This window comes from Anas platyrhynchos, chromosome 3 (assembly GCF_047663525.1).
Source record: "Anas platyrhynchos isolate ZD024472 breed Pekin duck chromosome 3, IASCAAS_PekinDuck_T2T, whole genome shotgun sequence".
Lineage (NCBI taxonomy): Eukaryota > Metazoa > Chordata > Aves > Anseriformes > Anatidae > Anas > Anas platyrhynchos.
The window spans coordinates 23,652,301-23,675,401 of record NC_092589.1 but is presented as its reverse complement, the minus strand read 5'-3'; the positions used below and the strand labels follow the sequence as shown (position 1 = coordinate 23,675,401).

At 38.4% G+C, this 23,101-nt stretch overlaps 1 protein-coding gene across 3 annotated transcripts in view; it reads left to right on the top strand.

Annotated features, from left to right (window-relative positions):
* The first annotated feature begins 413 nt into the window (after positions 1 to 413).
* The window catches only part of RAB3GAP2 (RAB3 GTPase activating non-catalytic protein subunit 2), a 45,123-nt gene continuing 22,435 nt past the window's right edge, over positions 414 to 23,101 (top strand). The window contains exons 1-13 of one of the 3 annotated variants that reach the window (XM_072035527.1): positions 414 to 585; positions 9,946 to 10,013; positions 12,855 to 12,978; positions 14,709 to 14,790; positions 16,860 to 16,907; positions 17,024 to 17,099; positions 17,257 to 17,358; positions 18,424 to 18,523; positions 18,853 to 18,945; positions 19,946 to 20,094; positions 20,961 to 21,040; positions 21,156 to 21,245; positions 22,035 to 22,174. In XM_072035527.1, the coding sequence (XP_071891628.1) occupies positions 486 to 585; positions 9,946 to 10,013; positions 12,855 to 12,978; positions 14,709 to 14,790; positions 16,860 to 16,907; positions 17,024 to 17,099; positions 17,257 to 17,358; positions 18,424 to 18,523; positions 18,853 to 18,945; positions 19,946 to 20,094; positions 20,961 to 21,040; positions 21,156 to 21,245; positions 22,035 to 22,174 (1,252 nt within the window). In that variant the 5' untranslated portion in view covers positions 414 to 485. Of the gene's footprint in view, positions 586 to 9,945; positions 10,014 to 12,854; positions 12,979 to 14,708; positions 14,791 to 16,859; positions 16,908 to 17,023; positions 17,100 to 17,256; positions 17,359 to 18,423; positions 18,524 to 18,846; positions 18,946 to 19,945; positions 20,095 to 20,960; positions 21,041 to 21,155; positions 21,246 to 22,034; positions 22,175 to 23,101 lie in introns of all 3 variants that reach the window. The other 2 variants (XM_072035526.1, XM_038175995.2) reach the window with 2 other exon arrangements.

The window sequence follows — 23,101 nt, the reverse complement described above, 5'->3', positions numbered from 1 at the left end:
AGCATAAAATAATAAGAAGCCACCGTAAAGTAGGATTTATTTGCAGTAATAAGAAGCCACGGTAAAGTAGGATTTATTTAAAATTGTGAAGGGCTGCGGACAGCACGTTTCACTTTGAGGCTCGGAGAACATCCCCTGGCCTTCTTCTCACACGCTTTTCTCCTCCTTGCCCTGGAGGGGGATTTCTGATGCCGTGTGTGAAGTGACGGCGCCCCCAGTAAATCCCACTCATCCCCACCGCTGCTGCCGCTCGCGGGCCGGGGCCCTGAGGCGAGCCGAGCCCCGAATGTCTTCGGGAGGCGGCGGCCCCGCCTTGAGCGGCCACGTCGGCACCCGGCGGAGCAGCAGCACCAGCAGGAGAAGGAGGAGGAGGAGGAGGAGGAGGAGCAGAGGGGCGGAGGGAGCGGTGCGGGCCTCGCGCAGGCGCCCGGCCGGTGCCGTGCGGGAGGGCGGCGCGGAGCGGTTCCGGGTCGGGCGGCGGCGCCATGGCGTGTGCCCTCGTCCCCTTCGGCCGCCTGCGGGACCTGGGCGCGGCGCGGGACTTCCTCTGCCCGCAGCGGCGGCACGGCGGCGCCGCGGGGGGCGGTGAGTGCGGGAAGGGGGGCTCGGGGCTGCCCGGCGGAGGGGAGGGAGGGAGGGAGGGTGGCAGGGGCAGGGGGGCTGCCTGCGGCTGGTGACTGCGGTGCAGGGCGAGGTGGTGCAGGGATAGCCGGGGGGGAGCAGCAGCCGGCGGAGTTGGAGACGTGCAAGGTTTGGGAGGGGATGGGGAGAAGGAGAGGTCACACAACAGCTGTTAGAAGGTCTTGAGAAAACAATGTGCGTCCAGCCAGTTGAATTCACCACCAGAAGTTGTGTACGCGTACCGTAGCCTGTTCTATCGATGGTGTTTTAGTGCTCAGGGTTAGGCTTTGTATGCTTTATTGTTCAGTGCACTTGGCATGAGGTAATTCTCGAGAGTTTTATATAACCACCCCTACTTGTCATACCTTAAACTGTTCAAAACTTCTGGTAGAAAGCACTTATGTTCCGCTACCTGTGCTTGTTTTGCTGCTGCAATGCTCCAAAAAACATGCCCAGGCTCCGCATGGCTCCTCTTTCGGTGTCATCCCTATCGAAAGGAAGGGTTTGGTACCTGCAGCATCCTGCCTGTGCCTCTTGGTAGAAACAGAAGGCAGAAGCAACAGATGGCAACGTGTTGGTGTTTCTAAAAGCGCGTGTTGAATGCCTTTAAAGCGTTTCTCTCTTTTTTGGTAGCGCACGCAAGGCCAATTGGTGTAAAGTAACAACCTGGATGCTTTCGGTGGCGTGGATTTGTCAAATGGCTGCTGCGAAGAGAGGAAGCGTTTAGTGTGTTGGAAAAACACAAAACATGGTAGCATCTAGGACAACGTACATCCTAAAATGCACTGTTCATCCATTTTAATGAGTAGATAGTATTCAGGAATGTTTACATGTGGTCATTCAGACATCATGGCAGAGTATCAGAATTTAGAAATTTTCAAAATTTAGACTTACCTGAGTCTTTCAGATTTGTAGCTGTTTTTTTGTTTTGTTTTGTTTTTAATACTGCAACCATTTCCTTGGCTCAAGAATGTGAATGTGAGTGAGTAAAGAGTTCTCAAAGTGACTTTTACATAGGAATATGATCTCACCATGTTGAAGCAGAAATTATTAGTGCATTCATCTTTCATACGCTGGTACAACTTGCAGAGGTGTCTTAAGTTAGAAACAAGTAAGTTGTATCTGAAGTTAGAAAAAAAAATAGATCTGTTTGCATGGCATAGGAGATCTTTTTCCCTTTTACACTTGTTTCTTGAAGTCTGCATTGCTGCTGCTCTGCAGCCCAAGGACCTGAATTGCTGGAGCTGCGAGGCTTGGGAACTCCTGTTAGGCTGAGATGGCGTATCTGCCACAGTCACTGCTACTCTCAAGGTCTTGTGCTCCGAGTTGCTTCCCTGGCTGGAAATATTTAATTGTTTTTTGATTGTTCCTTTACTGTTTTTCACCTGCATATTAATCCATTCACTTTTCCATGTAAGCAACTGACTTGTTGCATGGCAGTTCAAAATCACTCGGCTTCCTCTCTGCTGTATGCTTTGGCTGTTACTTGGCTCGCATGGAAGAACTTTTTGCCATGAAGAAACCACAAGTGGAGGTGTTTTATTTTACTTTAAAAGTTAGTCTGCATTTTTATGGAAACTCCTTGACTAATTTTTAAACTTTATAGCTAAACGAAAAATGCTGACAACCTTAGGGAAAAAAAGTACATACTAAAAGTTTTTATTAAACAATAACTTAAAAATATCTTTTTTTTTTTTTTTTTTTTGAGTCCTAACTTGTTAGTTATTTATAGCTCTTGTCAGATTTTGGGTAAAAAAAAAATGTTTTTGCAAAGGTGCTTTCAGGACCTTTCAGGTTTGGGATTTTTTGAGAAGCTATGTATCTTTTTTTCTTTCAACAACTAAGAAACAAAAAGAACTTGTCATCTGACAATAAGTTTTTCTGCTGTTCTAGCATTGCTCATTTTTTTCATTCTGAGCAAACTGACAAATACTTTTTGTGACTATTTGGTGTGCTAAAATCTACAGAGATTAATGTAAAAGTGTTCTCTGTGTTTTTCACAGAACAATGTAAATATGTAACATGCAAATGTAACAATGTAAATATAACACTGTAAAAGTGTTTTTCTTTATATAAATATAAATATTTATATTTCTGAAAATGCAAGGGGCTTTTAAAATCAGTATGTGATACTATGACTTTTAATAAAAGTTTGTAGAGTCAGAAGTTAGATACTTTTCCTATGAATAAAACAGCTGTAGCTTAACATAGCATGTTTCATTTAATTACAACATACTAAGCTAATCTACATTTAGGCTTAATTTAAAAGTTTTTTTTTTTTAAGTTCTCTGTATATTAAAAATATGGATGTAGGTAACTGAGAATAAAAATGCAGATTTTTTTTTAAGATATTTTCTTCCTTTATGCAGGTAAAATTTAAACACATTCAGCTGTAGAAAAAGATAATAGAAAGCATCCTATCAACAACACTTAACCTTTTGCAGTCACCCAACAGTTTGTCTAGTTTTTGCAAATTATATACTTGTCTAATAAGTGGAAGAAAAAATAACTATGTCCTCCTCTGAGCCTGATGCAAAGTCAGTTCTGTAAGTGCCAGTGGAGCAGGTCAGGAAGCACTGGAAGGAAGGGTTGACGTGTTTCTCCCCGGTTGCATTATGCAGTTGTACGTTGGAACACCTAATAGTACAATGCTTAAATGTCTATCGCCTGAGATAATGACTGCTCTGCTGTGATTAAAAACATTTAGCTACTTTTTATTGGATGTATTAGAATAAAAGGTGTTAGGGCAGATCTTGCCAGTGTCATGGAGCAAACTGGTTAATGGTGCTTAAAAATGAGTTCTTGTCCCTTTATTCCCTAGGAGGGAAAAAAAGAGTTTGAATGCCGTTTCACATTTTAATGAAGAACGGGACTCTTAAGCATGATGATGATTCTTGGGGAAAGTTATTGCTGATAATGAAGCATGAATCCTCTGTGGAGCCTGAGCCTAGTGGTATCTAAGTGGCTTTGAAGACTGCTGCCTCCAGTGTGCAAATACTAGGGATAGGAAGTATTTGTATTGCATTTAATTTGACAGCTTGCTGTGGGGAAGATGTTTTTGGATGATGTATTGGCCGGATCAAAGAACAGCTGTGATGGTTAACTCCATTATACAGCTGTCTATAATAAAACATTGCATGTGAATTAAAAAAAATCATTAAACCAATGCAATTTGCAAAATGTGATCAAACTTCACAGGCATAACAAAACTCTAGTATTAAGAAATTGATGGATGTATAACTGCAAAGAGCAGAAAACCGAGCAATAAGGCATAGCATTTTTTATAATGTTTATAATTTGTTTGAGGAATTCATGTGCAGTTCATTTAAAATGATGCCGTGTGCCTGGTCTAATAGACACTGAGTTTGAACTGTGCATTTTAAATCTCTTGATAGGCTTGATGACAGCAGTTTGGTGCCATAGCCAGCTAGGACTGGTGCTTTGCTGGAGTTCGGAGGTGTTAATATGAAAGAAAACAAAAACAAAACAAAACAAAAATTCTGGTTTGCACATATTTATAGTTCCCAAATGTGTTTATTTCCCACTACCTCAATGAAATTCATCACAAAAAAAAAATCAAACAACAAAACACCACTACTCCTTGGGAGTTCCCAAGCAATGATGCCTATGTGTTTGATAACACGCGTGTCACTTCAGGGCAGCTCACGGCCCAGTGTACAATTCTGAGATGCTGCTGCTTATTTTGGAGTGGGGCTCAGGCTGTTGGAAGTGCAGGGGATGTTTTGATGCTTATGTGGGTTGTTTATTGTTCCTCTTTTTACAGTAGGAATGATAGCTGAATGTTGGTAGAAGAGCTCTTCTGCACAATCCAGCAGTGTTAAGTTGACTGTCCTGAAAAACGCTCTTCTGCTCGGTTCCTCAAAACTTCATCTTTGGAGTTGTGCTTATGCACTTCGCTTTATCAGGATCAGCTAATTTAATTCAGAAATACGGAAAGCCAGGCTTTTTATTTCAGAGTTGGAAACTAGGTTAAAAAGAAAAAAAATGCATTACAAATTAATTTCTAAACTGCTTTTATCAGCAGGATTCTTAAGTGTTTCTGTGTGCCTCTTATTGAATTTGGTATATTTCTCTTGAAGTGCCTTCTGATAGTCTTTTCTGTATTGCATTTTCAGTCAGATTCTCTCTATCCAGATTTCATCATACACATTTAAGTTTCCTTTCTTGACATGTCTGTATTTATGTAAAATATCAAAAATATTATTGCTGCATTATGTTTCATGCATAACCGTTAATATGTTCTGAGGTACTGGAAAGACTAAGTGATGTTCTCAGCACATGACAGAGTGGCATCAGAGTACTTTGTCCAAACCATCTTCACATGTGACTGTTTTTTGCAACTTTAACATCTCCTTAGCTGGATATTCTTCCTTCTTTCTTGCAATAACCTGATCTGTGACTTTCATTTGAAAGAGAGATGAAATACCGTGTTTTGTGTGTTTAATTTGTATCCTGTGCTGTGTAGTATCATGAGGTTCCTCCCCTTCAATGGTACCTTAGGCTTTGGTTTTAGGGTTAAGTTATAACTGTAAACCATATAAATTTGGAACATTATTTAAAAAAAAAAAGAAAAAGCTGTGTAGTACATGGATTGATTTTAAACAGTGAAAAAAAAAGTTAAAGCAATTGTGACCATCTAGAGGAGAAATTGTTCCAAATGTTACTCAATTTCTTTTTCAGATTAGTGAGCTAATTTAGCTAGAATGTCATCTTTTCTTTTTTCGCTTGTTAGGGACATTTGAAGTGATAAGAAAGAGTAAACATAATACTGATCTCAGAAGGGGTTTGCTAGTAATGCTGGCAAGGCTGTCTAGTATATCTGACAGTTCCCACTTGAGGGGAACTTTGAGGAAAAATGTCCTCTGATTACTGAATAGCAAGTAGATTTAAAACTATTTCTAAAATTCCTTGGCCCGTAAAGAAAAGAAGCCGGTATTTCTTCACTTATTATGCAACCTGGTGATATCAGATTAGCTGTAAATGTATGTAGAAAAAAATCTGAAACTCTTCACTTAATAATACTACAAGAAATTGTTACATATTAATTTCATAAATTCTTAAGGCACAGATGAGAAGGAAACTGAAAGATCATAAACTCATCAAACTGTACACATGAAATTAACGTATGAAATGAATTGGTACGACTTGGTTTTATTTATCATTTTTATATGCAAAAAGATTGTATATGTTAGATTTTTACCTGATGCAGCTTGATACTTTACAGACAACATATAAAACCTATTGAAGACAGGTTATCTTGTGTGTGTATTAAATTTTCTCTCGTATTTAAAAAACCTATTAACTTGCTTGTTCTAAAGCCTTCTATTGATGCAGTTATTGATGATGTTGAGCTTCGGGGGTCTGGTTTCCAAGAGGAGCTCTCCAGCTTGGACAAACAGACTGCTCTGATACCTTCTCTGCACTTCTCTGTACTCAGATACATTCTGCACTTCAGGAAGAAAGTCTTAGACTGAGTAAAAACACTTTACATATTGAATTTGATGTGTTAAATGCTAGGTAAACCTCAGTAGTCTAGATCTCTTGCTAAAGTTTCTTTCCTGTTTTCACGTCTTTTAAAGAACATGCTCCTCAGTATAGAAACTATTCTTTTGGGTCTTAAGTTTATGATAAATATACTTGAAACAAAGTCTCTCATGCTTTAGCATCAATTTTGTAAATGTGCAGTATAGGGAGCACCTTTAATGTTTCAGATGCACTGATGATAAAGTTTTAGTGCTTGAATGCTTCAAATTGAAGAATGAAGTAGTTTTTGTAGACCTAGTAGATGAACTTCTGTTTTTGCAGTCTCTGCAATAAAGCACAATCTGTCATGTTGCTGCTGCTCTTTATTAACTGCTGCTGCTTTATTAGGGAGAACTATATACCAGGCATCTGTTACTGGTCTGAGATAGAGGTAATGGAAATGTAGGCTTGCACAACAGAGCTTGATCTCCCAACAGTGGACTTGAAAAATGAACATGTTACAACTCAGGAGTTGTTTAGGTGTTGGTCATTATTGGTGTCTCATTCCACAGTTGCTAGTTCTGATCTACGATACTACTAAAGGAAATTGTGGGGGATTGATTCAAAATTTTTGTTGTAGGCAACTTTGGATACCGAGTCATCTCTCGCTTGACCAATGTTATCAAGTGCTGGTGCACAGGACAGTTTTGGCAAGCTGACAGCTTCTGTGGGATGTTGTGTGATTCACTGGCACCAGTGAACTACAGTGAACGCTTTGGTGGCGTAAGGTACAGGCGTGTCCCTCAGCTTCTCTGGCCATTGTTTCAGAGTTTAGTTGTCTGTTGTTTAATACCCTGCTTCACTCACAGTTTCAGTGCATAGGTGAAGTGTCAGATATGGCTGCCCCATGTTAGATAAGGGCCAATTTCAGCCGGCTCCAAAGAGACACACTGCTGCCCAGGGTTGAGCTGATAAGTAATGTTGGATGATCTCCACGCTGAAGCCCATGGAGGAGCCCCCGGTGGAGCAGGTGGATGTGGCCTGGAGGAGGCTGCGGCCCATGGAGAGCCCCCGCAGGAGCAGGCCCCGGGCCGGAGCTGCAGCCCGTGGAGAGGAGCCCACGCAGGAGCAGGGGGTCTGGGGGGAGCTGCCCCCACCCGTGGGGGACCCGTGCTGGAGCAGTTTGCTCCTGGGGGATGGACCCCGTGGTACAGAGCCGTGTGGGAACAGTTCTTGAAGAGCTGCTGCCTGTGGGCAGCCCACAGAGGATCAGTTTGGGAAGGACGGCATCCCATGGGAAGGACCCCATGAGGAGCAGGGGCAGAGAGTAACCAAGAAGGAGCGGCAGAGATGAGGCATCAGGGACTGACTGCAGCCCCCATTGCCCTTTCCCCCATGCTGCTTGGTGGGAGGAGGTAGAAGATGGTGGATGGGGGGAAGGTGTTTTTAGTTTTGTTGTTGTTGTTTCTCACTTCTCTAGCTTGTTAGTAATAGGTAATAGATTTCATTAATCTCCCTACAATGAGTGTGTTTTGCCTGTGACGATAATTGTTGAGTGATCTCCCTGTCCTTATCTCAGCCCTTGAGCCCTTTGCATCGTATTTTCTCCCCCTTTCCCTTTGAGGATGGTAAGAGAGTGGTTGTGGTGGAGCTCAGCTGCCCAGACAAATAAAACCACGGCACTACCTTAACCTAAATACTGAAGTTGGTTACTGCTTTCTTCTTGCGGTCTATATTCAACAGTATTTGCTGTAATTGTCCTTTATATTTTGTAGACTGGAAAATTCTCAAGCTGAAGCACAAGATGAGGCTTTGACCCTTGGAAGCTTTTATAGTTAGGCCTGAGATAGTGGTGCCGTCAGCTTTGTATTGATGATGATGCGGTAAAACTGGCTGACTCACCCCTTCTGTAGATGGTGCAGATGTTTCAATTTTAACAAAGATTATTCACACAGTCATTTTGTCATCCAACCTTGTGAAACACCTTCTTAACAGCACTGCTGGAAAGCTTAAGAAATAAGCTAAAATGTTTTTTAAAGAAGTCTTTTGTCATCATTAGCCATACAAAAGCTTTAAAAACCTTTGTAAACAGAGTACAGATTTCTATTTTATTGTACTGGATTCTTATTTTTATTTACTCATTTTTCTTCTAAAGAAATCAGAGATTTTTGGAGGAATTAAAATTGGAGTGTTCTAGATGCAAACCTTCTTATCCATACTGCTTGGCCATCCAAAATGGGAAAGTTTAGCTTGCTTAAAACTAAATCTGAGCCAATTTGAGACACGATGCGTAAACTACTTCTTAAGGTCAATGTAGCCATGACAAGTTAATGAAGAACTTGAGTGAAATCCTCAGGCAAGTCTTGACGTCTTATGAAATCTGAAGCAGTAACATCAGCTGTAACATCAGCAGTAACATTCAGTACTTGGCTCTTTAAGCTGCTGCAGCGATGCCTATCTACTTGTGGGTGCTAGTGATGGCTGAGAACTGTGCTGAACTCACCAACTGTAGGAAGTCTCCACTTTTTTAATTTTTACTGCCTGTGCAGTACTTAATGCTTTTTAATTCTCATTAAGTTCTGTGTTTTTAGATGAAAGAATTTCAAACGTTTTTTACGTATGACTAATATGTTAACCCTTATAGGGCAACTGAGAAGTAGGCCTGTCTCTACAAACTGCAGTTTTCTCAGGTATTTATTTTGTAAGCTTGCAGATTCCCTGAGGTTTCTGAATGACATAATTGAAACCGATTGGTGCCTAGCTGATTTTCTTTCCTCTTGCAGAGAGGTAAATAGCCAATGTCCTTGTGCTCTTTTTGCCTTCAGAGAGCACAGCGTCAGCTTTTGTTGTGGCTGCTTTGGGGTGGTTGTGGAATCTGCATCATCTTGGTCTCGGGTGCTTTGTTTATCATAGGCGTATTTCCATGTGTGCAGTCACTCATTCATAAAATGAACTTATGTTGCTACTGGCTGATCCTGCAATTGACTAAAAAACCCCACATCATTAAAGAAAGGAAGATATCTTACTTGTGTACAGAAATATTATTTCTCATAAAATTGTGTGCACATGGTTCTTAGGATGTTGCAGGGTTTCTTACATCAGTTGGTCTGATGCTCACAGACAGGTACATGAAGTCTTGAAGGGTTGGAAAGTGCGTGCTGTCCCCTTATTTTCTCTCTGTGACTAATACATACAAGATAGTACTTTAGCTGTCTTTGGAGTTGTAACAATTAGAAATCAAGCATATCTTAAATTTTACACAAAGGTCTTAGGTCTCCATACCAACTGTATACCAGCTGTAGAAAGTTTTTTTGTTTTTGTCAAGTGGACACGCAGGATATTTGTCCTTATCTCCCAACTCTGCATTTCAGTTTGCTCTATATAACTAGAAATTCATCTTGGCTCTCTTGAAATGGCTGTGGAGAAACTGAGAAAAGACCAAATTGCGTGCATTACTGAACAAATTAATCAGAGGCCCTGCTGAAGTCTCAGCGATGTGGTGCACCAGGCACTGTAAGCAGTTGTGGTACGGAGTTCTAGACGCAGTCTGTCAGAATTAATTTAACATGGGTGTTGTTATGCCCATTTCCAATTTGTACTTAGATTAGATCTTCTAGTTATTACTTTTTCATAGTTTCAAATGTGGAAATACAGAGAAATAAGACATCCATTTCTACCACTTAGTGGTGTTTTTTTTTTCTGTAGTACTTGTTTAGTATCTGCTATTATTGAAGTTATAATGCATTGAGGGGGAAAGGAAAATAACAGCTGGCAGTTCATTTTGACTGTGTTTTTGCTTGCCTATGCTGTATTCATGTGACAAATATTTTTTGTCTAAAGCAGGTAAACCAACGAACTGGGAAGATGGTGGCTGGGGAGCCTGGGATGAAGCAGAATTACCAGAACCTGTAAGTTCATATTTATGAAGATTGATTGCTAAATTATCTTTTCTAAAGGACTATTCTACTTGTTTGCATTTACTTTTTTTTTTCCCCTTGGTAGTTATCAACTTGCTAAAATGGATCTTGAACAGCATTTTAAACGCTTCTGCTCTTGTCCATTGCTCCCATAATTGTTTCTAAATATAGCTTGAATGGTTTAGTTATTGTGGTAATTACTCATTCTTGTATTCTGTAGGTTTTTTTCTCTCTTTCTGTGATGCTGTTGCCTAGTCTTTGCCTATCGTTATCCAGAGACAGTAAGCCTTGTTTTTGTCTCACTTGGAGTCCCTTTGGTGGGAACAGTCTTGCAGTCCTTTCTGAGGAAGTAAAAACAACGCATCTTTGTAGTATTTAAAATCCACCTCAACTTTGGTGAAACATAGACATCAAGGACTAGGCAACAGAACCAGCTTCAGTTTATATTTATAAATATAAACTTCTTCATATATATATATTTTTGTTGTTGTTGTTAGTAGGCCTGTCCAATTCTGTCCCATTTTCCCTGCAGCTTCTGAGCAGTAACTGTGGAGTGACAAATTCATCCATCTAGTCTCAGGATCTAGGTTACTCTTAGAAAAATCTTAGTTCACAGTTGCATGTAAAAATACCATGCTGAGAACAAACACTGAACTAAATGTTCTTCTGGGATTTGGAAGAGAGCTTCCTTATAAACGAGTGGGCTGGTACCTGATGCTTACAAAAAGGGAAATGCAACAGCCTCAGGAGTAATGCTTGTTTTGAGACAGCAACAAGGTTGGAATAGGTGATCTTAGAGGTCTTTTCCAACCTAAACGATTCTATGATTCTCGGTACCTTCAACCATAATCAGAACAACATATTACTCTGTTTTAGTAGAGAAATGCATCATAAGGAGTAATTCCAGTCCTGAAGTGCATTATCCCGGATCTTAAGTAACTTTGTGAATGCATGGTCTGTAGGTAAGACTATCAGAATTTCATGCTGTAGTGTGAAGAAAACTGGAATGGTGACAAGTATTGCCTTGATGTCTACCTCTCAGCAGTGTTGATGCTGCTCAGTTGATGCTTTTCTTAAGAGAACTAATATAATCTTTTTTTAAGATCTAAACTGAACCCCTAAATCCCGAACCACTGACATAAACATCTTTATAATGTTTGTGCAGTGAGTACTCTTATGTTGTGATTAAGTACTCTTATGTTGGGATATGTGGATGATGTTACAGGAGAGACAAAATTATACATACGGGATGGGTGCAGAGCAGTTGCTCTTTAAAGGGAAAGAAACCATCCCTCTGCCCAGCTACTGCTGCTGGGAATAACACAGCTGGTCTCAGATTGCTGGTAAGGCTGAGAGACTTCTAGCTGCCAGCTGACTTGAATACGATGTTTTGTTAGGAAAGCTGTCTGTGCAGAAATCCTCCGCATCTGAATGAATCATCTGAACAACATTGCTCGATTAAGTCTGTGTTAGAGCTAATGAGGTACACTGAGGAATCTGGACCTTACCTTGCTAATAAAATTCTTAACTGTTGTAATTGTCTCAATATGCGGGAGGTATGCCCAAGGAGTGGGACGGCATCTTTTTAGCTATTTACTTGAGCAAGGAAACATACTACAGCTGAGATGAGAAGTTAAAACAAGCATGGTTTCTCCCAGGGATGAATCACTCTCAAGCTGATGTCAAGGAATGAAAGGAGCATAAAAACTCTTGAATAGGATGGATATTCAAATCCACTATAATTTTGATAAAATTAATGTGTTTCTCAGGCTGCATTTATTACATGTGCCATAATGTTCGTAATTGCCTCAATGTTTTCTACTTATGATGTAAATAGATCAAGCAGGTGTAGCTGAGTTGTAACTGTCATCATTTATGCTTATTTCTTTTTAAAATGGCAAACTTCTGCAATGTAGTTCACACCCTTCTTGCTAAAGTCCTTTAAGTGCTTCTGGCCAAGCACATGAAGCCCTCTCTGCTTATTTGTTTCCATCCAAAGTTGCTGGTGGTTCTAGGTTAAACTCTTAATAGAAGGGACCCATGAGGACCATTTAGTACAACTCCTGGGTCTGCTCGAGATGACCCAAAAACCAGAACCAAACGCTTCTTGAACTCCAGCAAGCTCAGTGCCATGGCCACTGCCCTGGAGAGCCTGTTCCAGTGCCAGACTGCTATCAGTAAAGAATCTTTCTAACACCCTATCTGAACCTTTTCTGTCCCAGCTCCATGTTGATCCCTCTGGTCCTTTTTGCTGTCACCAGGAATACAGCTGAGAGGGAAATGTAGAATTCACACATAGCAATGAGGTATAATAAGTGTAATAATGCATAGAGAGTGCAGGGTCATTGGTCAGTGTGTGAAGTAGCTGGTTTTTTTTTTAATAGAGGAGTTTCCTGTTACTTCACTTTAGGGAGTTGTAGGTGAAAACAACTAGCTCTTCACTTAATCCTCAGGTGTTTCTTACAAAGTCTGGGTTGAAGCTAGCTTAAACTGAGATTTGTACTTTACTGCTGCGAACCATTTAGTTTGCTAATAAATATAGTCTAAAGCTTTTGCTGTGTTTGAACTGTAGAACCCCAAATAAATATTACTTACGATCTAAACTCCCAATGGGGAGTTTTCTGTTTTCTGATTTGCAAACATGCAGATATAATTAGTGCAAGGTTGCCTTTTAGTGTATCACGGCTTTTTATGCACATTGGAGGGCCAGCAACTTGAAAGGTGGTTGGGCATTCAGCACTGGTATTAACAGCAAGTCAGAGTGTCATGAATCTTGCAGGTGTTTCTGTATGTAAAAATGATTGCATGCATTAACTAAAGCTTTACCTGTAGGAAGAAGAGGAATCTGCTTCCAAGAACCAGAAAAATTACTGGCTTCAAGACTGTGTGTTGTCCTTGTCACCAACAAATGACCTGATGGTAATAGCCAATGAGCAGAAAGCAGTTTTCTTAGTGTGTAAGTATACATTCTACTAAGTATATGTGCTAGTACATTTAATAGTAGTAAGATCTGTTTTTTTTTTTCTCCCATCTACTTACCCTCCAAAGTCATATTTTGAAGAATTTTGGAATGTTCTGTAGTAGCTGTTGTGCATTTTCTAGGTATTGCTTGCTAAGTTACTTATTTTGTCCTTATTTCTCATCTATAGTGTTATCTGAGAAAAATATTTAATCATTAATAATAAAATCCAAAATATGCTGTAAAAATACCCTGTTAATCAGCAATGTTGACATTAATCATGCCCAATAAGCAAAACAAAACTTTTCTGTTAGTTTTACCCTTACTAAAATATTTTAACTTATTTTTCTTCTCCTTTGAAAAAAATCAACTGAGTCACACTTGAAAGTGAGAAAATTGAGGTGGATTGTCTGATAGAAAATTCTTCTCCATCCTGAAGAATGTGTGGCTTTTTATTCTACTCTAAAGCAGAGTTCTCAAACTGTTTTTAGAGGTACCCTGAATACTATATAAACACTTGATCAGCCATCTTCCATTTGCAAATGTGCTGATGCCTGGGGTATTTCTCTTAACACATGCAATTGGTGATATATTAGCTTGATGCTGGGAAACCTAATGCTATGGGGTTATTCTTCCCCATTGCTCTCATGAGATCCCACCTCGAGAACTGCTTTCAGCTCTGGAGCCCTCAGCATAAGAAAGACACGGACCTGTTAGAACTGGTCTGGAGAAGTGCCATGAGGATGATCAGAGGTCTCAAGCATCTCTCCTTTGAAGACAGGCTGAGAGAGCTGGGGTTGTTCAGGCTAGAGAAGAGGAGAACTTACAGCAGCCTTCTAGTACTTAAAGGGGGCCTACAAGGAGGGATAGGGAAGGACTTTTGGTCAGGGAGTGTAGTGATAGAACAAGGGGGAATGGTGTTAACTAAAAGAGGGTAGATGTAGATCAGGTATATTCTAAAAAACATGTAGGTTAGTTGCTAATTTTTCACAGAAAATAAAATGACAGCGGTACTCCTCAGAAAGTTCCTAATGGATCAAGAATAAGTAGATGCTTTAGCTCACCTGCTAGAGAACTGCTGCGGCTGAACTGCTCTGTAGTAACTGTACCACACGGCAGTGGTAGATTGTCTCTGTGTCTCAAGTTTTAGGCGTCAGACAAATCCCACACAACGTGAGTTGTACATTTGAAACTGGAAGATGATTCAACAGTAAAATGTCAGTTGCAATTCAACCCTGTCAATAAGAAAGTGTAGCGTTTTCTAACCTTGGTTATGATGCGATCATTAAAAGTTGTGAGATTTAGTGTAGGATTCCTATGCCTGTTTTGGGGAGTTAAAGTTCTGCTATCTGTTTGAGCTCAACTTCAGTAATCATTCCAGAAGAAGCTTGCCCTTGCTTAATACTTTTATCCCAAAGATGCCTGTTATATTAATTGAACCTGTTAAAATTTCAGGAAGTGGGTGTTATCGTATGTAGGTTTTCGAACAAAACCAAGTGTTCAGAAGGATTGTAACAGCATAATGTTCTATTTGAGTTTGTAAGAAACAAGATTTCTGAAGAAAAGATAGTAAAAAGTGTTCTATTTACAGTCTTCAAGGTATCTAATTGGTGCTTAATCTAAGTGTGATAGGATGTGTTATACAGAAGCAAAGATTAAGAATAGAATTATATCCGTGAGATGCAAGACATTACAGTTCAATAGGTGCTGTCTGTTTTTAATGGCAGCTAAATGGAAGCACAGTGACCAGGGAAAAGAAGAAATGCAGTATGCTGTTGGCTGGAGTGGCTCTCTGAATGTTGAAGAAGGGTAGGTCTTGAATTGTAATTGTGATTAAAATGTTTTTGTATTTAATAATTGGTAGCATATAGTTTTTTGGCTTTTATCCAAGCACATTCACAGTTTTATACATTTTGATGTTGAAAACAACACTAGTAAATTGTGTGACCTTTGTCTGCACAGGTCACTCTTCATGGGCAGTATGATATCTCAGGACAAGTTCATAAAATTGAGAAATGCTCTCTGCAAATCACCGTATTTCCATATAACTTAAGCGTTCTGAACAAATCTGGATTATCAAGCTTTTTACAAGTTCCTGTTACCGGAAGATAAAAGTATATGTATTCTTTTATTATGGATATTACCATCTCTAGTAGATGGTATTATGTCAGGGCATGTTGTAACTGGCAATGTATGAAGTTTTAGAAATTCTTCTTTACGTTTTCAAAACCTCAAGCAAATAGAAAGTCAGCTCTTTAATTAGGAAGTCAGTTGTAGTTACAAACAGTGATCAACATTTACATGCTTTTTAATGTATTAATCTTCTTAGATGCATTGAATTTCATCTATGCTTTGCATCTTTGACCTCCATAGTAAATAGTCTTTTACATGTTTCTGTCATTTTTTGAAATGGTTTTAGGCTCTAAGTCGTTAAGAGGACTTGGAAAATTTGCCTTGGTCATACATGTGGTGTTTATATGAAATTTTTGCTAGATCTGTCTTCAGATAACCAGACTGATGATTTCTGGAATCTCCCATATGGAATAGGATTTGGATTTCCGTATGGAGTTTGCAGTCTTGAGTTGCTGCCTGCCTTTGAACAGGACTGTTGGCATCAACCTTCTGTTATTCTGTAGGAGGCACTGACTTAATCAGTCTATCTCCAATCTGTAAAAATAAGCTTGCTGCTGCCATGTATTTGAGCTGTTTTATGGTGTGTCTATTTAGGACTTTTCCCTATCTGAAATTACCCTGTCATTTTTTATTAAATACAAACAAAGAAAAAGAAAAGCGAACTCTGGGGCCTTAATATTGTCAGAGCCCCAAGAGATGCTGTCATACTGGAATGGGTAGCTTTGTTTAGATAAACAGTTACATTTGCTATGGCTTGATTTAAGGGTGTCCTGTAGGTGAGGGTTTTATTTCTGGGTAAGTGTAAATATAACAGATACTGTCAGATTGTCTGAAGACTTGAATTTTTTGCCCAGAGTTGTCTTCAACTGAAAATGCCCTGTGGTGGCTAAGCTTTCCTTTTAAAGATGAGATTTCACTGAGATATGTAACGTTGATTTTAAGCTGCGATTGTATTGCAACTCATGTTAAACTTGTATTTAGAAAGCTTCTGTCTGTAATTGTCTAGCCTGGTAATTTAATTGCTCCATGGGGAGTGAAGGCGACCTCAAATGCAAATAATCTACAATACTGCAGGCATTTAGGCTTAAAGTGATGTTTGGGATGTCATCTTGAATGTATATGCTTTTTCACAAAACCTCTGTGCTGCTTGTGTTTCCCCAGAAAACTTTCTATTATGGTAACAGTTAAATAACTTTTGATTTGAAATATTGTGGCCTGCCCTTCTGCTTGCCTTTTGCACGCCCTGCCTGCCATACATTGAATGTGCTCAGATTCTCAAATTATAAAGTGGTGAAATGTGGTGGATGTAAAATCTTACTCAATTACATAATGTACTTCAGAAGTGCATTTTGATAAGCATGGTTCAATTTTTTTTTAAGGCTTGGTATATATCAATATAGATCAGAACAAATGTATTTTCCTTTATATATGTGTCATTTGACTTGAATCTTTACCGAAGAGTATTGTCAGAGTTATCAGTCTGTGAATGATGAAAAAACGATAAAAAGGTGCAATAAGTACTTATGCAATCTATTTGGGCAGTGTTCATGTGAACTCGTAATTTAAAGCATTTTTTAAATGAAAGTGTTTTTTTGCCTTTTTTGGTATGAATTTGATAAACTATGTGCTGAGTTAATATTTTTTAAAATATTAAAAATCCTGATTTGGCAAGATCTGTCATGTAGAGCAAACTTTCACAACTGGAGGATAAAATGCGCTTATTTGTTTTATCTTTCTGTTTCTAGTGAATGTGTGAGTAGCGTATTATGTATCCCACTGGCAAGTCAAAAGAGGTAAGAATTGATATTCGTGTGAATATGCATTGTCAGTCTTCTTATATTAATTACGCCTACGTCTGCAGCTTAGAACAGGATTTGTTTTTAACTTCTGGTATGTCTTTGTGAAACAGGAGTTCCACAGGTCGTCCTGACTGGACCTGCATTGTGGTTGGCTTCACCTCTGGCTATGTTCGTTTTTATACTGAGGTATGTTTCTCAGCATGGCAGGCCCAAAGGTAATAAACTGTAATAAACATTTCTATAAAATATCTATTTCTGTAGTTACTGATTTTTGCCTTCCCTTAAAAAAAAAAAAAAAAAAAAAGGACAATATTGTTCACACTCGCTATTCTTTCTCTTTTAGAGTGGAGTACTGCTTCTTGCACAGCTTCTAAATGAAGATCCTGTCCTGCAGCTTAAGTGCAGAACCTATGAAATTCCCAGGCATCCTGGTGTCACAGAACAGGTTTTGTCAGATTATTTCAAAAGCGAAGTGGCAGTGTTAAGGGGTATGGAAGGGAGTCTTCTCTGTGAATCCTCTACATCCTTTACCAGTGTTTGATGGGTAGAAAATTCTATGGAACAAGAGACTATGAATTTCTTGTTCTAGAACTATTTTTGCTTGTATAGTTAGAGGATTCAAGTTTTCTTTTACTTTTTGAGTTTGCTCTGTAGATTTGTTTCTGTTTCGTCTGTAACAGTGTTGCAAAGGAAGGATTCATTCATTTCCTGTTTTTTCATTTATGTGCACAAAATATGATAATATATTGATGAAAGGAGAAAACACATCTTGATAGATGCCAAGAGCTACACATACTCATTTGTAAGCACTTGCTTCACAGAGAAGATAGTGGAAAATTTTAAAAAAAAAGTGTTTATTTGAGGTGGTGCTAAGAATCTGCATGTAATTTTGAGTATTTCCTGTATAGAGAAGGTTCTTGTAGACCTCAGGCTATTTAGTAGAAAAGTCATCTTTCTTTGCTCTTGGCTGAGTTGACATGCTTTATGCAAAAAAACATTGAAGTTACAGAAACTTCCAAGCTTGCTTTATGCAGATGCTCATGTGATTTTTAGTATGACGTTCAGTTTTGAAATATGGAAAGATTAAGGAATTTGAATCTTCCAATTTATATGACATTTTTGTGCCCAAGGGGTTGGTAATTCAGATACTAATCTCCTTTGAGAATTTTGTTTGTTGACAAAATTCCTTGACAGTTGTATTCTAGATAAATGTGTCTTTCTGTGGCCTTCACAAGCTGCTGTAACTTTTGTTTTTTCTCTAAGACATAAAATATATTAAGCAAACATAAGTCACTGAAAGAAGATAAAAAATATAAAATGATGGGCTTTAAATAACTGTTCATATATGGGACAGTGTTAATACTTAATACTTAATTTTCGTAGTTTTGCTGCCTGGGGCTTGTTAGAAATTAACTCTTTGGTTGTAATGCTTTTTTTTGTGTAGTTAACAGCTTCTTTTCTAGTTTGTACTGTTAGAACAGTAACTGTCTTCTCCCATTTGCTTTCACAGAATGAAGAACTAAGTATCTTGTATCCAGCAGCAATTGTGACAATTGATGGTTTCAGCCTCTTTCAGTCCCTTCGCGCATGTCGCAATCAGGTAGCAAGAGGTATGTTTAAGAGGAAATACTTATTTCTGAGTCTGTTAATAGAACATTACACTACATGAAATTTACTTAGGTTTGTCAGATATCAAATCAAGGTGAAATTTGTATCTTCCTTGCTTGTCCTTTAATGTGGATGCATCTACTGTATGTTTGCAGATTCCTTCCACAACAGAAAATGTCCTCAGAGTGCAAGTTGCCTGAGTGATATTGACTGTCTTGCACATTCTAAACATAAACTTAAAATCTTCTCATTTTTTCCTTTATTATGCTATTGCTTTGTCTTTGACTCAGTAGAGGTTTTTCTGTGTTTTATCAAATTTTGTCAGCTGCAGCATCTGGCAATGAGAATGTTCAGCCGCCACCACTGGCTTATAAGAAGTGGGGTTTGCAGGATGTGGATACAATTGTTGACCATGCTAGTATTGGTAAGCATTTCTGTTTGTTTTCAAATATTTGGCTTGAATGAAATTGAATGGTTTAGTGTTGTTAAGCTTGAGGTGATAGCACTTATTAGTGGTAGTGTTTGGATAAAAATAAATACTGGGAGAAGGCTGGTGTAATGAATGATAAAATTAACCACCATCAGAAGTACATTGTATTTTGTCTACTGGTCTCTTTGAGCATCCTCTGTCCATTTGAGGGGAGAGAAAGGATATTACAGTGCTAGCTGTCTTGTCTTCTAATTTGGCAAGAAACAGACCAGAGAGACTAGATCAGATGCAGTTCTTCCCTTTTCTGCCAGGTTAAAGAACTGTCTGGCAGGCAAGTTCAGCCTGATGGCGGTTTTGCCTGAATCTAGCATATCAAGAAACTAAAATTTGAGATTGTGCCTTTTCAAAAAAGGCAAATGTACTTCTAGACTCCAACTTTTACTTCTTAGGAATTTGCAGAAGCCCAGATTCTTGTCAGACAGGCAGATCTGAGTGACAGTAAACTTCATTTCTCTTCCATCTTTTCACAAATCATGTGGGAGGTCAGAAGAGGGCTAAACAAGCAAGCAAAGTGCATTTGGTTAACCATCAATAGATGTGTTTTGCTGCTGAACTCTCCAATACTGATACTGTTCTTCAGTGTGCATCTCTGCTGGTTCTGTAGTTGTTAATGTTCAGGAAATATGTGGGAAGCTTCACTTTTCTTATCATGTAAGATTGTTCCTATTTTTTATCATCACAAGTCAGCTTTTTTTAATGAAAACTTGGACGCTTTGTCTTACTTTTGCTCTTCTAAACAAGCAAACTGTGCATTATAATTAACTAAAAGACATTAGGTTATTTCTGCTGTATTCTTTGGAATGTATATGGTTAGAGGTACTCCTTCCCAAATCTTGGCTGGTCAGTCAAGAAAGCAAGGCAGGAATGTATTTAGACTTGCGTTGCATGTTTTTGTTCTGAAAGTATAAGACACTCACTTTAATGTTTTTGTTAGGCATCATGACACTATGTCCTTTTGACCAAATGAAGACTGCCTCCAATATAGGTGGATACAATGCAGCTATAAAAAACAGCCCACCTGCTATGTCTCAGTATGTTACTGTTGGATCCAATCCTTTCACTGGTTTCTTTTTTGCTCTGGAGGTATGTACCACAAAGCTGACTTTCTGAAACTGTTTGAACACAGTTCTTATTTCTGTATAATGTTTGTTCTTATTTCTAAGTTATTCTTACAGACATTGTATGCGGATAATTCCCCCTCTTCATCAGAAACTGGAATCATTTGGTAATGGTAGTAGCGTCTTACCACAGGTTTCTGTCAATTAATTATTTATCCTAAAACAAATTTGATAGAAATTTGTTAATTTATAGCAAATTAGGTAATCTGAGGTTTTATTTATAATTAGGTTGTGATTGTGTAAACATGTCTCTTAGGGATTTTTGCAGGCTTTTGGGCTTCGGTCATGCATGTGGCCTGAGTATACTGTGGTGACTTCATACAGTGACAATGCTACTTGTAGAAGAGAGCTACAGCTTTTGCTTAATGTTGCCTGTAATACGCTTAAACTTCCTTTGTTTCTTGTATTGGAGGAGAAGGTTGGCAATGTAGCTGTGTGTGTCTTGTACATTCAGACCCTACATCTGTGCTGGCCTTACCAGGGTTAAAAGTTGGTTGAAAATGATAGAATTGGAATTTTGATTTTATACTTGCTTTTGCAATATGTTTTTGGCAGAACTGTTAGCATTGGTATTTGCAAGGACATCAAAGCCATATACCAGCTAACTCTCCATGATAACTCATACACAGAGTTTATTTAACTTCTGTTGCAGACAAATTTACTGAGCTACCAGTGACTTGTGGGAGGATTTTGAAATGGTAAAGATGTTAGAATGGCTCTTCCTGGGGGCAATGAACTAAAATTTTGTAGAGTCTTAAAGCTGTGCTTTCTAAGCTGAAAGTTCATAGGAGGCCTAAAAAACTACCTAAACTTTTTGTTTCTTCCTTTCAGGGTAGCTCACAGCCTCTGTTGTCTCATGTTGCCTTAGCAGTTGCAAGTAAACTGACTTCAGCATTATTTCACGCTGCCAGGTAATGAAATAAAAAATGATGTTAAATTATTTTTATTTAGTAACTACCTAATAGTTTGAGGATTTTTTTTCAGAAACATTAGTATAATTCTCCTAATACCATTTTCTATTGCAAGTGGCTGGCTTGGTTGGAAGAGCAAACATGAAGAAGAACCTGCCCAAAAACAGAAACCAAAAGTTGAACCAGCAACCCCATTGGCAGTGAGGCAAGTTTGATAATACTGTCTCAATTGCTGTAAAAATCTTTTCTTAATTATTTGAATTATTTTGAAAAGTGCATAACTGAACTTGTTTGTTTTTTCTGACTTTAAACCGTGATGATAATTTGCTGATCACTTGTTTTAAGCTTTGTTTCATTTCAGTTTTATTCTGTGCAAATTATACGTTTCTTCAACTTCTACTGTGTGTTTGTTTGTTGCTGTAAAAGAACAGTTTGCACAGTTTAATGGTAGTGTAAGTGCATGAACATCCCCTGAAGTTTATCACTGAAATACTTAAAAGAAGCTGCATGAGTTGCTTGTTGCTTATAACATAAAGACTCTCTCTCAACAACAACAAAAAAAAAAAGTATCCCCATTTCCTGTTGTGTGAGGAGAGAGAACAGGGGAAAAAAGGTTGTAGCTTAATGCTTTCAAGAAGGCTGATAAAAGGCTAAGAAATCAGGAAGAACAATCAAGATTGAATTTAAAGTATTTTCAAGACTGTTTGGCAGTCAGAGAGGGCTTACGAAGTAACACACTGCTCTGAGAACCTTGTGTGACAACACATTGCCAAGGCAGCTGCTTATCCTAGTTTCTGAAGTTTGGTTTTCAGTAGGACATTGACAGACCTGCAGGATCTCTCAGTAGACAGAACAAAGAGTTGTCATCATTTGCTCTTCATTTTACCCAAATCTTTATGGTAGGAAAAATAGCACGAGAAAAATTAGTCTTTATAAGATACTGTTTAGTATTTCTCAGAAAAATTTGTATCTAGTGTTTTTCTTTGATTTTTAGGTTTGGACTTCCAGATTCCCGTCGCCATGGTGAAAGGATTTGTCTTTCTCCATGTAACACATTAGCAGCAGTAACAGATGATTTTGGAAGAGTTATTTTACTGGATGTTACAAGAGGACTTGCAGTTCGCATGTGGAAAGGTATGATAGTATATGTAAATACAGCAAATATCTTTCAAAAATACCGTGGCTTCTTATATTCAGACTTAGAATTCCAAATGTTATTCCATTATTATGAAAGACTTTAGTATGTTGTCTTATTACGAACTGAATATTAAAGATGGATTTGTTGTGAACTCCATATGGGGATTGTTGTACCAATCCGTGTAATACCGAAATAGCATATAGTAACAGTTTGGTTTGTATTGTTTCCATGCAGTCTGTATCCCAGCAGAACACTTTTGGCCTATTTTTTTTTTTAAAGATCTTTAGCTCTATTATCCAAGATTTCTTCGCTTGATAATCTGTAGTATCTTCTTAAATTCTGCTGATAAAGTAAACGATTTTTCAAACTTCTGCTTAGAGGACACACAATTCGTTACACTGTCATTTCATCATGGTTACTGCATAGCAAGTGAGTGTTCAGTGTCTTCTGAACTGAGTTTTTTTAAGGAAATGTAGATGTTAAGCTTCCAAATTGTAATCATACCTAATCTTATAACATCTGTTCTGTCTACAGAATTAAAATCTTGCATTTTTTTTTTTAATGAGATGAGAGAGATGTTTTGTGTATAGGTAGTAAATCTCTCTCTCTCCTGACAGTTCAGATTAGTGGTCATGAATATAGTAGCAACTTCAGGGACATGCTGGCAGTGTAATAGCTATAGTAATTTTTAAATAAATTTTTAAATATTTTTAAATAAAATTTTTAATAAATCTTTTCTTCCTTACTGAGAGCTTCATATAATGTAGGTTCTACTGTCAGAGTCCCAAGGTTTTTTTGGTTGTCAGACACATTTGCCAGCCTTTCCCTACAGCAGCTTTGAGTGAGAGTGTTGAGATATGAAATTGTTTGTTTGTCTTAAGCAAATCTGTCTAATTAATTAAATATTTTGGACCATATCTTTA